Below are 12,463 nucleotides of genomic sequence, written 5' to 3' on the forward strand. Positions count from 1 at the left end.
AACTTCACACAAGTGATCAGTTACAACAGTAGTTGTGCATGGGGCATATTCGGTTCTTTCAACAACAAAAATTGCAGTGTATATGGAAAAAATACGATCGGCACTTTTTAATGTAGTGTCATACATTCCATGCATTGAAAGTATATATGTGTGTATTTCAGAAAAAAATGCAGAGTTATGGGACTTTGGTTTTTGTTACAATACTATATACTATATACATAGACACAGTCTTGTGCGCACCATCTCTCCTCATCGCCTTGACACAATTTAATGAAACTTCACACAAGTGGTTAGTAACAACAGTACTTGTGCATGGGGCATATTCGGTTCTTTCAACAACAAAAATTGCAGTGTATATGGAAAAAAGATTTTATTGAGTGTAACATTCTGACCAAGTTTTATTAAGATTGGGCCAAAATTATGACCTCTAGAGTGTTAACAGTCAACTGGTTTACGACGACGTTTGGACGGCGGACACGGGGCGATCACAAAAAGCTCCCTTTTGTGCTCAGTTGAGCTAAAAATGAAAAAATGTCAGAAAATGTTGCTCAAATGTTACTGATTATTATGAAAAAAAAAAGTTAAACAGTCTTTATATAAGATAACTTATTTATGTATTTATGTATGAGATATGTACTCTTTCCTACAGATAAAGACCGCAAGGTCAAAGGCGTCATAATTCAGCAGTCATTGATGGAGTTGTGTGCTCTACTCTACAAATGAACATGGTGATTGTACAAGTGTTGAAAGTTTCAAAGATTTATCTCAAAAGATGTTGTCAAATTGTGGACATTTTAAAATACAAACTGGTGCAAAAAGTTGTTCTTAATTTCAGTTTCTAATTTCTTCTTCTTAATTGAAACAAGTTTTTTTAAACTGTTGTCGATACTGGAGAGCGTTTTGTTCATTAACTCTAACTCCGTCACTTTCTTCTCCATCTTGTAGATAAATTCCTCAGTTCCAACTAAAAAGCAATAAAAGAAAAGCAAAGAACAATTACACAGAATCATGGGCGTGTCACCGGTGTTGATAAGTAACTCTTTGTGAAAACTTCAGCAATATAACAAAATGTTGTGCAGTCAGAAATGCCACCTTGACCTCAGTGGTAGTGACCAGAATGCCGAGAAAGATACATTACAAGGATAAAGGTAACACTGTTCTTACAGATTACCACACTAGTTACAGAACTGACGTGAAATTATCGATAGATTTGTTAAAAGGAACGCAAAAAAATATCTTCCATGTCTCTGACTGGTAACTAGTGGACTTAAAATTTACTTGATCAGATGTTAACTTTAAAGTTGATATTCTATTGTTTTTCGCATTAAAACTCAGGTTTAAGCTCTGAAATATCAAATATTATTTAAAAGAAAATTTACTTATTGCTCTCTTTTGTAAACACTTCCCAGAAACTGCCTTACTCTTTGAAAATTCACATGCAGAGTCAGGCTGACGTGATGAATCTGAAATGCATATAAAAATAGGAACATGATATGTATATCCAGTTCAATTTCAGTTTACACAACAACATATGACTGCTATGTAATGCTGTATCAGGCATGTAAATCTACATAAAACGGCAACACCATTTATCCCATATCAAATTATGGTTAAATTGATTCTGCCTTTGCGACCAGCGTACCTGCCCAACTGTGTAGTCTGTGCTTTAAAATCACACCTTCTAACTTCAAATGGTACTGTCCAAATTGATATATGGACAAGTGCATTGTAAGTATTTAGCTGGGTAAGGGTTTTACACATGAGCTATTAATGAAGGTCAGTAAACATTGACTTTTGTGCATTCTCTTTCTTAATTACCCAACATCATGTTTCATGTCCCTGAAGACTGTAATAAAGTTTCAGAGCAGTCACACTTTAAGATACCTAGATATCCCTGTAAGCATTAAAATGTAAAAATGCAAAAAATGAACAAATTTAATTTCAAGTTGAACCAGAGTGATGATCAAAAATAAATTCAGCAATTTGATTGTGTGTTACAACTGAGCAGGATAAACCAAACTAACTGAGCGGTAGAATCAGGTTCTCACAGGTGATACTAGCTTCATTCCAAGTTGAGTACAACCGAAACTAACCAAAAAGTAAGATATAACATACCTTTAGCTTTTTCAGCAGCTTTCATTGAAATAGTTTCCTGTACCTTCTGGTGGAACATTCTTTCTCCATCTACAAAAAACATTTAACACATTACAAGAGGGTCATAATGAATCGCTCTCTTTGGTAATATGAGCTATATGTATCAAATGTAAGAAAGTAGGTCAATAGATTGAATTCATTGTCACTGAAAGTCACATCTAAGATCAGTGTGCAAAACTGTACATGTCACCAAAATTTCAAGGCTGTGTCTTTAAAAACAAGGAAGAAGGTTAAGTTGGGGCTTCTTTTCAGCCCATGGGCATATTTCAAACAATCTTGCTAGAAATCAACTTTGCAATAATACATACCAAATATCAAAGGTCTAGTTTTTGAACTTTCAGACACAATATTTTTATTCCAATTTTTCTTTATAAGTCTATGTAAAACTTGAGTTACCCTGGTTGGGGCCTCTTTTCAACTAAGGGGCATAATTTGTATAATCTCGGTATAGAGGACCACTAGGCAATGCTACGTACAAAACATCTAAGACCTAAGTCTTGTGGTTTCCGGCAAGAAGATTTTCATTTTTTTTCTAAACAACTCTAATTAAACAATGGTACCCAACCTGGGCGGGGCAATATTTGACCCTAGGGGAATAAATTGAAAAAAAAAACTTGGTAAAGGACCAATAGACGATGCTACATACCAAATATCAAAGCTCAATGCCCTGTGGTTTTGGACAAGAAGATGTTCCAAGTTTTCCCCTATAATAAGTCTACATTAATCATGTGACCCCTTGAGATGGTGCCATATTAGACCCTAGGTGATACTTTGAACATACTTGGTAGAGGACTATTTGATGGTGCTGCATACAAATATCAAAGCCCAAGGACCTGCTGTTTTGGCCAGGAAAATCTTCAAGGTTTTTCCCAGTATAAGTCTATAAAAACCATATGACAGCTGGGGTGGGCTGTAATCTAACCCTAGAGGGATAATTTGAAAAATCTCAGTAGAGGCCCACTTGATAATGTTACATACAAAATCAAACTCCTAAGCCCTGTGGTTTTGGACAATAAGATTTTCCAAGTGTTTCCTTAGAATATAAGTCTATGTTAACCATATGATCCCAAAGACTGGACCATATTTGACCATAGGGGGATAACTTGAACTAACTTGGTAGATGACCATTAGATGATACAACATACCAAATATCAAAGCACTTAGTTGTAAATGTGGTTTTGGACGAGAACAGTGTTTAAAGTTTTTCCATCAATTATTCTGGCAATTTTGATAGGGGGCAATTGTGACAAGAATGGCCGTACCGGTGACAGTAACCATCAGAACAAATCAACACCCTTTACAATATTTACAAATTTATTTACATAAGATGATTATTAACAATGAATAGATGATATGAAAAAAAAAAACGAAAAAAAAAAAAAAAAAAAAAAAAAAAAAAAAAACAACTGATTATAAGAAAGAAAAAAAATCAAAGTTCCGTATCACTAGGTACAAAGTTCTGACAAGTCCATTTTAATGTGACGTGGCACAGTTCTTTCATTTAATTGCGAACTTTAAGTAGCACAAACAATATATAACGTATCTTCAAATAAAGTCCCTTTAAACCATGAATACGTTGATTCCGTTTTGGCTCCCTATGGTGGCAGGTGATTGCATCCCTGAGCTGACTTCAGAGGATAACAAAAATCAGCGTCTTTGCGGTTTACGGCACAACCATGGGACGAAAGCTCTGCGCTGGGAATATCACATCCAGGCGGTTGAAGACAAGTGACCCTCGGGCATTGTACTTCCGGGTTATGACATCACCAGGAAAAATCGTCTGGCGGAAGAAGCTACAATATATAACATATGGTTAGCACCATAGCAAAACAAATACGTCAGGGCATAAAACTGCTCCTTTGGGTACAACATACCTCCGTAGGCTCCCATAAATAATACTTGCTACTTATACAAAATATATGTGCTACTAAGTTCAGACGTCACGTGATTAAAATACGTCTCTTATTACTTCCATTATTACAAAAATTACTTACTTAAAAGACTAAAGTTAAAGTATGAAAAAGTTTATGATGAAAAAATATAGTAATGGAAATGATAAACTGCAGCCATTATTTACAACAAAAAAATTAACAAAATTCAATGTAAATCAAACGTTATATCATAGTAGGCATCCATATAATACCTAATGCCATACAACAAAACGGACATTGTATGTATATGCAATAGACTGGCACACAATTTCATATTACAATAATATCCAGCTTACAGTTTTTGAAAAGAAGATTTTAGAAGTTTTTCCTTCGGGTTGCCATGACAACTAAAATGTTGCATGTAATTAAATTCGTTAGGCAATTTTGGAAAGGAACCATCCAAGTATCATTCATATGCAGTTTGGTGTAAATCTGCCAAGAGGTTCTGAAGAAGAAGATTTTTTTTTACAAATTGCTGACATACAATGGATGACGAACATCTAGCGTTCACAAACCTCACCGAGTCTGCAATTTTCACTATTTGCCTTGTTCTCGGTTAGGACGACCATCTAGCGTTCACAAACGAAACCGAGTCTGCAATTTTCACTATTTGCCTTGTTCTCGGTGCTTCCGAGGGATCTACTTTCCAGATTTTATTTACTTCACAACAGCGGGTGTTAAGTGCTGTGTGGCGGCCGTAAAAAGTCGCCCCGACTTCATCTCAGTGTTGTTAAATTTTCTTGTCCTTCGGGATCATTGATTTCAACTCATTTAGATTTGAAGATTGAATACTGCTTAAGCCGGTGCAAGGGGGCATGGGCAGTGTTGCTTTTTCCATTACTGCCCATGAACAGACTCAATCAAACCGAGTCTGCAATTTTCACTATTTGCCTTGTTCTCGGTGCTTCTGAGGGATCTACTTTCCAGATTTTATTGTCAAGATGTGACAGATGAGCTAAAAGTAACTTATAATCTGTTTGCATTATAAATGCTTGTTGTATATATCCACTTTTAAGGTCTAAAAGTCCTTTGTTTCTGTTTACATGCTAAACAAACAGGGAAGTTAGATTGGACTTTTTTATTAGGTGCATGAGTTTTTATGGAAATATTTTTCTCTCTTTAAAAACATGAACACAAATAAGAGGGTTATGCCTTTAGAGCATTGATTTCCTCACTTCACTGACCATATCTTAAGCAATAAGAGTGCGGTTTGGCAACTTTTTGTTAAAAAGTTGAAAGCAAAATCTTCAGTGTCATAAATTCATTTAGGGTCTGGATACTCAGGAAACAACATATTTTTTTATGCCTAAGAATACTGCTCACATGTATTGTCAGCTGTAGAACTGTTTTGTACTAAATTTAATTTTAAGATTTGTGTAAGTTTTATAACAGTATAGAATTTACAATAAATCCTGACATTATTTAATTATTTGCAATATCTGTAAATTTATAGACATATGCCAATATTTAAGATTTACATTATACCTATAAACTGACCTGATCTTGTCTGTAAAATCTCATGCAAATTTGTCTCAGAATTACTGTCATCTGAAATAGGCATGAACAGGGGCATTAACATAATTAGTGATTGCGCAATGTAAAAAACATAAGTTTAAAAAGTAAACTTCAATGATTTATGCAAATTTTTTTTAATTATATTTTTTAAGTAAACATTTTTTTTTATGAAAACAACATTGTGCATGCATCTCTTTTTAACAAACAATGCATACATCCCTTTTTAACAGTACTATATTAAGACAAAATTATTATGGCCTTTGGAGTATAAACAGGCTTTTCCTTTGATCTGAATGAGTGACCCTTCTTTTTGACCCCACATTACCTAGATTCATACCCGACCTAGAGGTCATAAAGACAACTATTCTGACCAATCATCTTAATTTTCAAACTTAAACTGGTAGACCCTACTTCAAGTCTACTTGTCACACTGGGCAATTTTCTATAACTATGTGCACAACATCTCTTAATTCTCATTAAACATTTGTGTGAGGTTTGGCAACTATTGAACGTTTTAAGTTAAGGGCAGCTGGTGCATGCCACATGTCACTTTTCAAGTTATATGGATGGACAGCAACTCTAAGTGCCCACTATGGGGGTACAAAATAAATCTTATTTGTAATTCAAATACCATGCATACTGGAATCGAGACTTGAATCTTTCCCACCAGGAATTCCATCCAAGGAACAAGATGGAGGAGTACCAAGTATCTGAAAATGTCAAAATGAAATCTGTATTATCATTACACAAAAAAGGATATCTTAAGTAGTACTTTAAATTAACAAATTTTTGCAACTCTGAAACCAACCTGGGGAACATAAATGGTTCAAAAAATGAACCAAGGTCTTATGTTGACATAAAAACTGTACGTGTTTGACCGATGTCAGATCTGTAGACAACAAAAACATATAGCAATATATTGCAAAACTTGACAAAAGTATTTAGACTCAGGAATTATTTTTGATGCATTACCTTCTCTTCCAAACATGACAGAGATGGAGCTTCCCTTACTCCCCCACCTGTCTTCTTGGCCTCTGTCCGCCTTTTCACTTCCATAGATTTTGTTTGGCTCTACAAGAAAATTGCATAGCTAGATAATTACAATTAATTACAATTTAGTAATGCTAGGTTAATTTTAAATTACAAGCTGAGTAATGTTTAAAGTAAAACTAGTTTATACTGTCTTAATTGAAACAAAGAAAGATTTAATACTATTTGAAACAAAGAAATATATACTATTACCAAGTATAGACACATTGTTACATAATTGAAAATTAAAAACATTTTAAAAATTATTTATGAAAAAAATTGCAAGTGGAATTATTTATTTGTATACAGAAAATAAAAAAAAACATCCAATGGGTTTCCTCTGTATATACTTTTGTCTACCTACCGTTTTCATATTATAATCATCAGGGCAGACATAATAATAATAATTATATATAGTATTTTATCTATTTCACTTACTTTTTTCTACACATGAACAGTACGTAGATTGTGGCAAAACAAAGGCAGTCGAAAAAAAAAACATTTCAGTCTTATAATACAGTGTTATCAGCATTAGCATATTTATTTCTATCTGGATATAAAGTCTAAAAGATGATTTATCTCAGTTATAGGAATAATATTATATTTATTCTACAATCAACAACTATAAAATCTGTGTATTTTTAAACACTAGAATACTAGCAGATCCACTGACCTTAAGATCTCTCCATTTCTTCTCCACCTGCTTTACACTCCTCTCCTTCCCTCCAACGGCATTGATTCTGAAAGTTAATACCAGATTATTGTTTAATGTAATACAGAAATTGTTTTATTATTATCATCAGACTTGCTCATTGACTATGATATTTCTTTATTTTAAAAATTGTGAATGCAGCCAGCCTATACCCTACGTCCAAAATCTTACAGTCATGTCCCTAGCAATATCTCTGAAATAGACTTGTATTTGTCACTATTACATAAAAAAAAGAAAAAACTACACAAGTTGAAATTTTGTGACAAATCTTTTATTTAAAAGTCAAAGTTTATATACAAAATGAACAGTTTTATTCAGGCACAACATTTTAATTCATACTAATTAGAAAATATAAATTCTGAACTAAAATAAGAATTAACAGCTTTTGAAAAAAAGAAACATTAAACTTTGATGATTTATTTTGTTCTCTTACCCTGCTATGTATTTATAAAATGGCCTGCTTTATCATTCAATTAGGGCAATACCATTTATAGTTTATAGCAGACTGGCCCCCGTCCTTATGTTTGTTCCTACTTACATATATAAGCTTTCTTCATTAAGAGGGAAGTAACTGCAGAAGTTTGTTTCTACATTGACATTTTTTATTGCCCCTGGCTCCAAACATAGGGACTGGTGAAAGTTGGCTACCAGTGTCTCACAAATTTGTGAGACAAATCCCCATAAATTTCTTTCAGTGACAATCGGCTGCTATTATTGTGGCCTGTTACCTAAGGGTTTCATCATTTAATGAGCCGCAGCTAATTTACCGATTTATGGCCTGCCATCAGCTTGTATTGGCTTATCAGACAACAGGAATGTGCTTTTACATATTTATCAGAGGATTTGTGATCTTATGATCAAGATTTAAATCATTTTAATTTAACTTTAAATGATGAAATGAATGAAGCTATACTTTAAAGTTTTAAAATATGAACAAATAAGACCAAACCAAGAGCATGTTGTAAAAGAATATTTAAAAGGAAATTCTGTTTTATTCTGTTGACCAACTGGTAGTGGCAAAAGCTTAACTTTAGAAATTGTCACAATTGCATTCACTTTTTTTCCATATTGACATCACACATTGTATCATTATTGTTGAGTCACCTATTGTACCTTAAGTGACGTCCCATAACTCTGACATACATTGTCCAAATTATGCCCTCTTTCAGACTGGTTAAAGTGAATTTTACATGCAAGTTCCCATCTCCGGAAAAGAATGCAGATACTAAATTGAAACTCTATGGATGTTTTAACATTTTAAGATAGGGTAATATTCAGGCTTCTGGGAAAACAATTTAATTAGTCGAGCATTGACTGTCTTACGGTCTGCTCTTGTTAAGAATAACACTCCAAAACACATAGACCAAAAATATGAATAATAGTAATTTATAATTTAAACGCTTTATAATACACACAGTTCGTCACGGACTGTGATGCACTGGTTTAAAATTTTGTGTAAAATTTCATTAACTTTAGAACTTTAAACTATGAAGTCCAGCATCTGTCATGTTGTCATCGGAAATAAAATTGAAAATAATCTCCTGACTTGTTGTCATCAAGAACTGGCCGTAGCTGAAGACATCTCACTGTCGACCAAACCAAATTCAAGGCGCTAAGTACTTTTGCAGTACCCTTCATTATTAGTTTTTCTTTGTTTTTGTTTTTATTTATTCTCAATGTTTACTGATCTGTTTGGAAATATGTATCTATATATGTGTGTAAAGTTTTGAATAAACGGGCTATATTCTTTAGCTAAAAAAATCTTTGTTCAATAACTAAAAATTCATTTAAAATACAAATTTTTCTCCAGTGAAACAATATAAATACAGTACAACCTCTCCAGAGCAGCCCTCTCTTAAGCCTTTCTATAACAACATCATCATCAAAATTTCCCTAAGCTGAAATATACCATCAAATTTACCTCTTCAGAACCACAACCTCTACATAACAGTCAATATTTGTATCTCGCAAAGGGTGTTGCTCTACAGAGGTTGCACTGTAACCAAATTTGCTCAATTATGTACCAGTACAAGTCTGTTTTTCTTGACCATGAAACACAAGTGCTGACTTTCTTTTCTGTTTTCTTTCATTTTTCCACATAAAACATATTTGAACTTTTTTGATGTAAGGGGTAATTTTACCATAACTGTAAACACTATTTAATAAAACCTAAAAATTCATAAAAAAGATCCTTAGTTTATGTTACCTCCAAATGATTATCAAGATTTTACATTTACTAGTAAACAGTTGAATCATAAACTCTTCTAGAAAATATGTTTTCTCAAATGACCCCTATCAAATTGGTAAGGAGAACTTGTCATTACATAGGATAGTTAATTGCCTCACAATTGATAGGGTTCTCAGTAGTTAACAGTTTACAGGGGTAATCTAGGGTTACACTGGCCAACTTTCACCAGGCTGTATGGTTCGGCCATCAGACAAAACTGTGCTATTTTAGAGGCTTAAAAGTGTCTTATAGAATGATTCCAGTATTAATATGAAAAAATAACCATGCAGCCAGGGAGCCAGGCTAAGTTTATAGGGGAGTATTTGGGATAATTGAAAACTTAACAGCAGACAGTGCAGATTATGGTCAGGCTGCATGGATGATCAGCTGAAGTAAATAAGCTTCCACTCACTGCTTATTACTTAACTACACTGTGTTTTTTCAAGTTTAACAATCATTACATATATACAGTATAATCAATATTTTTCTTACTTTGGTGTATTTCTGTGTCTCCTTCATAATGTAAAAAGCTCCAATCTTAGTCAGAAGCAACTGTCCAATAACTCAGAAGTAGGCTGACTCTTTCCCTCAGCTATTTTTAAAGTCACTAAGGACTTTAGATTTTTTACTCTGCTGAAGGCTATATAATATATACACCTTATATAATTGGAAAATTTTAATCTATCTTAACTTATTATGGTGTTGGTGCTTTTTGTCCAATCTTGTTGTAATTATATAAAGAAATTCATGTTTCTAATAGGTTTTCACTGGAAGTACCGAAGTTAGAGATGTGAAAAATGTTATATATATTTGTGGCCTCACTGTTTTGATAATAAAAAAAATGATAATTAAAATATGTAAAGTGAATAAAAAAGCTCATTTTACAAAGAAATAGTAAAAAGGTCACTGAATAATTTTATTATTCACTTCTTCACTGTCCTTCTAAGTTTCACATTTTGGCTACATTCACATAGAATTATAATAGCCAGATATGATTTTGGCCATACAGACTCCAAACTGTGATTTTTATGTTAAAAAAGCAATTCAATTAAAATGTGTCATTTTCATGAACCTTAACAAATGTGGATGTCTTTGTGGTCAGCCAGCAATAATAAAAATATTGACATGTTTTAGGCTAGCCCATAAAATCCTCAATCATGTATAAAGTATACTGCAGGTTTACAACAATGCTTAGATTTTTTTATATTGATCTGAATAATAATTAATACTGAGACTATAGATACACTAATAAAATACATGTTAGACTGCTTACCAGGGGATTCAATTCCTCATTAATCTATTGATATGTTAACATTATCAAATAATATTCAAACTTACACATTTTTTGGTGATTTAAACTTTTTGCGTACTGTACACGATCAACGTTCACTGTGTGTTTACACCCATATATAAAACCAATAACTTTACATGACTGTATACTGTGATTTAACTTCCATTGTTTTGGTCCTTTAAAGTTTTGATGTTTATGTTGCCCTAGAATGATTTAGAGATAAAAGCAGTTTAAAGCAGTTTTTGTCACAAAATACTTAGTTTTTCAAGTTTCTTCATATTATTAGATGTTAACAAATTGATAAATTTTAACAACAGTTGTATGTTCAAAAATTATAATTATTCCTCTTTGATATAACACTATTTCTCAAACCGGTGTTTCAGACAACAGACAAAAGATAACAACATGTTTTCCGAAATCAAAACCTGCAGGCGTATATGTAACACATGTGGATTTTGTTTGAAAAGGCTTAAATGATGAATGTTCTTTTAATTAAAGTAAATGTCTTTCATTGTTATACCAGTAATGAAAAGATATTATAACGCATCTGGTGTCAAGTTAAGTCAATACTTAATTCTGTGTCATTGCTAACATATCGTAAATATATATTAACAGATATTTCGCACACGAGTAGTTACAGAATATAATCCTGATTTATGTATATTGTTCATTACCTTTCTCTGTAGGAGAAGTGACAGAAACAAGTTTGAAAAAAGAGAAAATCAGACTATCGGTACAGTGGTGAAAAAGCATTAACAGAAATAGAAGAAGAACTGTTTTAAGTAATGTATTGCATTTCTTGTAAACTACAGTAGGTTTATCAAAGACTCTGCTTGAACGAAACATTCGAAGTTTAAGTACAGTTACCACTTTCCTTCCTACTGTTCTTGATGTCAATCTTATGCTATTACTGGCACATTTGGCTTTCTTTGCACACATTTTCCCACTTACGCTGCCTTCTTACATCAACCTGTTTGCAAGCATATCTGTGTAAAGGGGGCAGCTTTTCAACTTTTCAAATATCCAGTACTTTGGTACAATAATTGAAAGTATGGCAAAATATGTACTGGACAGGTAGATGGTCATCTGACTGGATAAATTGGTGTTGTTTACAATCAGTAAAGTTCGTGTCAAAATCAAGCAATACATTTATTTCTGTGAATCTTACGATCATTTCTATCGAAACACCCTTAGAATACAATTTGTTTACCCGTTCACGTGCTAATTCGAGTTTGAAAAAATCACTATTTTCCTCAGCTGGAGTGTGGTAATGGGGATTCGAGAAAAGAAATGCATTATCGTTTTTGTTGCAATTTAGTAAATGAGCTATTATCGCGCTGTCAAAGTCATAATTTCATCTTGATCTTTCAATCGAATTCCATCGCGGATTTGGGTTGCCATTCATATGTATTACGTTCAAACATCTAGATCACTAAGTCACTGATTTCCAATATTTCAGTGAGTATCGGGATGTCAGTTGTTTTCTACTTATTATTTGTTTATAAGCCGCAAATATTATTTTAATGCAAATGATTATCGGCATGATTATACTATGAAGTCTACCTTATGATACAATAAATTCACAAAATCAACACAGTATTTTT

The 12,463-nt window shown here is 33.0% G+C and overlaps 1 protein-coding gene across 2 annotated transcripts; it reads right to left on the reverse strand.

The window, feature by feature from the left end:
• Positions 1-782: 782 nt before the first annotated feature.
• LOC123529299 (uncharacterized) lies at positions 783-11,229 on the reverse strand. 2 transcript variants are annotated; one of them, XM_045309572.2, is made up of 8 exons: positions 10,907-11,229; positions 7,303-7,369; positions 6,573-6,671; positions 6,241-6,310; positions 5,583-5,633; positions 2,116-2,184; positions 1,380-1,463; positions 783-964 (listed from the first exon to the last, which is right to left on the reverse strand). In XM_045309572.2, exons 3-8 carry the CDS (start codon positions 6,654-6,656, stop codon positions 795-797), a joined length of 528 nt encoding a protein of 175 aa, XP_045165507.1. In that variant the 5' UTR covers positions 6,657-6,671; positions 7,303-7,369; positions 10,907-11,229; the 3' UTR covers positions 783-794. The 2 variants fall into 2 exon arrangements, with proteins under 2 accessions (XP_045165507.1, XP_045165504.1); XM_045309569.2 differs by having other exon boundaries at positions 6,232-6,310; positions 10,907-11,211.
• Positions 11,230-12,463: the final 1,234 nt, after the last annotated feature.

This window comes from Mercenaria mercenaria, chromosome 13, assembly GCF_021730395.1.
Source record: "Mercenaria mercenaria strain notata chromosome 13, MADL_Memer_1, whole genome shotgun sequence".
Lineage (NCBI taxonomy): Eukaryota > Metazoa > Mollusca > Bivalvia > Venerida > Veneridae > Mercenaria > Mercenaria mercenaria.